This window comes from Brassica napus, chromosome C2 (genome assembly GCF_020379485.1).
Source record: "Brassica napus cultivar Da-Ae chromosome C2, Da-Ae, whole genome shotgun sequence".
In the NCBI taxonomy this organism is placed as follows: Eukaryota; Viridiplantae; Streptophyta; class Magnoliopsida; order Brassicales; family Brassicaceae; genus Brassica; species Brassica napus.
This window is the reverse complement of record NC_063445.1, coordinates 24,242,568-24,245,542: the sequence shown is the minus strand read 5'-3', so window position 1 is coordinate 24,245,542 and position 2,975 is coordinate 24,242,568. Positions and strand designations below refer to the sequence as shown.

The 2,975-nt window shown below is 34.6% G+C and overlaps 1 protein-coding gene across 2 annotated transcripts; it reads left to right on the top strand.

The window, feature by feature from the left end:
- The first annotated feature begins 292 nt into the window (after positions 1-292).
- On the top strand, positions 293-2,490 carry LOC106381312. Of its 2 annotated transcripts, none has more exons than XM_013821212.3 (10): positions 293-598; positions 726-795; positions 902-969; positions 1,055-1,116; positions 1,189-1,270; positions 1,341-1,577; positions 1,666-1,794; positions 1,865-1,926; positions 2,019-2,135; positions 2,221-2,490. In XM_013821212.3, exons 1-10 carry the CDS (start codon positions 548-550, stop codon positions 2,276-2,278), a joined length of 936 nt encoding a protein of 311 aa, XP_013676666.1. In that variant the 5' UTR covers positions 293-547; the 3' UTR covers positions 2,279-2,490. The 2 variants fall into 2 exon arrangements, with proteins under 2 accessions (XP_013676666.1, XP_013676667.1); XM_013821213.3 differs by having other exon boundaries at positions 300-598; positions 2,225-2,490.
- Positions 2,491-2,975: the final 485 nt, after the last annotated feature.

Genomic DNA, 2,975 nt, shown 5'->3' with positions numbered 1-2,975 from the left:
TAAAGTATATAAAATTATTTGATATTTAACTTGTATATGGAAGTAATAAAATTGTCCACTTGTTATCCAATTTGACAATACCAAATATTTGATATTTAAGATTTGTCAATTTGTTTTCTTTTCTTTTTTGAAAAAGAAGATTTGTCAATTTGTTACCCAATTTAAAAATACCAAATATTTGATTTTTCAAGGCGAATACAGAAAGTAAGGAGTATAAGCCAAGTATCGTATAATCAATTAATCATTTATTAGTCAACATTTTAATGTCTTTTTGGGTGTACCAAGTAAAACGGCGCGGTGTTTAGTTTGCATCCACATAAGTTTATCTGAATCTCTCAGCCATACAAGAACGTTAAAAATGGCGACTTTTCTCAAGTCTGCTTAATCTTTTTTTCTTGATTTTCTAATAGACGGAAACAAATAAGAAAAGATCACGCATCTCGTCTCTCTTGGATCCATTATTATTATTTTGTTGCACCAAGCTTTAAAAGGGAATTATTTTGGGGGAAAATACTCTGTTTTTTTTGTTATTTTCTCGTTGGGTAGAATGGGAACGGTTCTCGATTCGCACTTTCTGGCTCTTACTGCCATTGTTACTGTAAGTTCTCTGTCATGTTGTCTCTCTTTTCTCGGGAAAATTACGTGTTCGGTTGTCTTTATTCATATCTGATTTAGTGTTTTACTGATGTGTTCTTGTCTGAATTCTCTTTGTCATGGTTTTTCAGGTGGTTTATCAGTTTATATTCTTCCTAATCACCGCTCTTTTCAAAATCGATCAAGTCACTGATTTTGCAGGTCCAGTTTCCTCACTGTTCTGTATATAAGAGAGGTTTCTTGTTCTTTGAATATTTGTTTACTTATGAGTCAAGATTTGGTTTTCATCTTGATTATGTATGTTCAGGAAGCACAAACTTTGTTATACTTGCTCTTTTGACTCTTGTTCTTAAAGCCACTTGGCACTTCCGCCAGGTAAGTCTCATCTCTTGTCTTATTTTCCTCTCTGTTTTTTTTTTCTTACATTTTTTGTTTTCTTGAAACCCTTTTCTCCTCTTAGATTGTCTTGACTTTGCTTGTTGTGGTATGGGGACTTCGCTTGGGGATATTCCTTCTAATGAGGTCTCTACCAAGGCACAAAAATATTTCATTACCTCTATGATCATACTAACATGGCCTTACCTGTTGTTTTAGGATTTTGCAATGGGGTGAAGATCGACGCTTCGATGAAATGCGTGGAAATTTGGTGAAACTAATAGTTTTCTGGACTCTCCAGGTACACTTCTGCTTTTGGAATTTGATGCATGTGTTGTCATACTACTTAACTTCTTGATTTACCATTGCAGGCCGTGTGGGTTTGGACGGTGAGCTTACCTCTAACTGTTGTTAACGCTGCAAGTGATGGTGGAGGATCTCTTAAACCCGCAGATGTAATCGGTTGGACAATGTGGGTTTTCGGTTTCTTGATTGAAGCTGCGGCTGACCAACAGAAACTCTCTTTTAAAAACTCTCCAGAAAACAGAGGCAAATGGTGTGATGTTGGCGTGTGGAAGTACTCAAGACATCCAAACTACTTTGGTGAGGTTAGTTTTTTTATTTATTATAAGAAATATTTGAGTTTTTTTTAGTATAAATTGGTAACTGTAATGCATAAATGGGATATGTTATCAGATATTACTTTGGTGGGGAATATTTGTGGCTGCATCACCAGTTCTTGAAGGTGCTGAGTATCTTGTCATATTCGGACCACTCTTTCTCACTTTGCTACTTCTATTCGTCAGCGGCATACCATTACTCGAGGTTCTGTCACTCTCTTTCTCTACTTAAGACCATTTTCTGAATTGCACATGGCTAATTTCAATATAAACAGGCATCGTCTGACAAGAAGCATGGCAATTTGGGAACTTACCGATTCTATAAAAAGACAACAAGGTTTAACAATATGAACCTTGCTATTGATACCATTTTAAAAAATCGTTGAAGAAGTGTTACCTAATTTGTTTATGTTTTCGATCCATCTTTAGTCCTCTGATTCCGTTACCGAGAGGAGTGTATGGGAACTTACCAGGATGGTGCAAGCCAGTTTTTCTCTTAGAGCTTCCATTTTACAGCAGAAGTCTCCCTGAAGAAGCTGCTGTTTCGTAAGTATCTCTATTCAAATTTCAGCTTCATCTTTGTTGTGTCTGATAAGTTTGGCTTTCTCTTTGGTGTATCTTTACGTGCAAGAAAGTTAGAGGAGACTCCAAGAACGGAAAAGAGAAAGTATCAACTGAAAGATTACTGATTTGTGAACTCAGTCTGAGTTTGTATTCCTACAAGACTCTCTGATGTTAAGTAAAAGATTGCTGGTGTAAGCTATTGAATTTGGTTGATATATTGAACCGAATCTCAGTTTGTGATTGGTTATATTTATTTATGACTTGGATCAGGTGTTTAAGTTGGATCATGTGTTTAAGTTAGATGATTGACTATATGTATATAAAGTTTGTTGTGATATTGATAGTGTTCTAAAGCATCCACAAACTATAATACATCTTATTGTGACGAGAAGTAATCGATATAGAATATCTATGTATATATATAAAGATGTTGGTGACCCTCCTGTGATGCCACGTGGAAAGTCGTGCATCTTAGAAGCGACACTTGTCCCCTTTCACAAAAACGATGCGTTTCATTTATTTTTGTTTATGTTCCGTCTGGGTTTTCGTTTTTTCTGTTGTCATTATTTTAATTTATATAGTCCAATCCACTAAGAATTAACTCCAAATTTATATTCGAGACTTATACATATTGGACTACTTTGTTAAATTGGGCCAAATTCTAATCTTAACAAAATAATAAAGTAGAAAATATAAAACGAATTTAAATCATTAAAATATTACAGACGAAAATAAACAGAAATTATAATAAATCTAAATATAGAATAGTTATGTCGGTAGAAGAAGATATGACAATAATGGCGATGGTGGAAGAAATGACAA

Excerpts from the sequence above, each read along its gene's own strand:
- LOC106381312 (XM_013821212.3), top strand. The coding sequence starts at position 548 with ATGGGAACGGTTCTCGATTCGCACTTTCTGGCTCTTACTGCCATTGTT. Across the intron at positions 970-1,054 it reads CCACTTGGCACTTCCGCCAG|ATTGTCTTGACTTTGCTTGT; the intron begins GTAAGTCTCATC and ends TTCTCCTCTTAG. Across the intron at positions 1,795-1,864 it reads GCGGCATACCATTACTCGAG|GCATCGTCTGACAAGAAGCA; the intron begins GTTCTGTCACTC and ends CAATATAAACAG.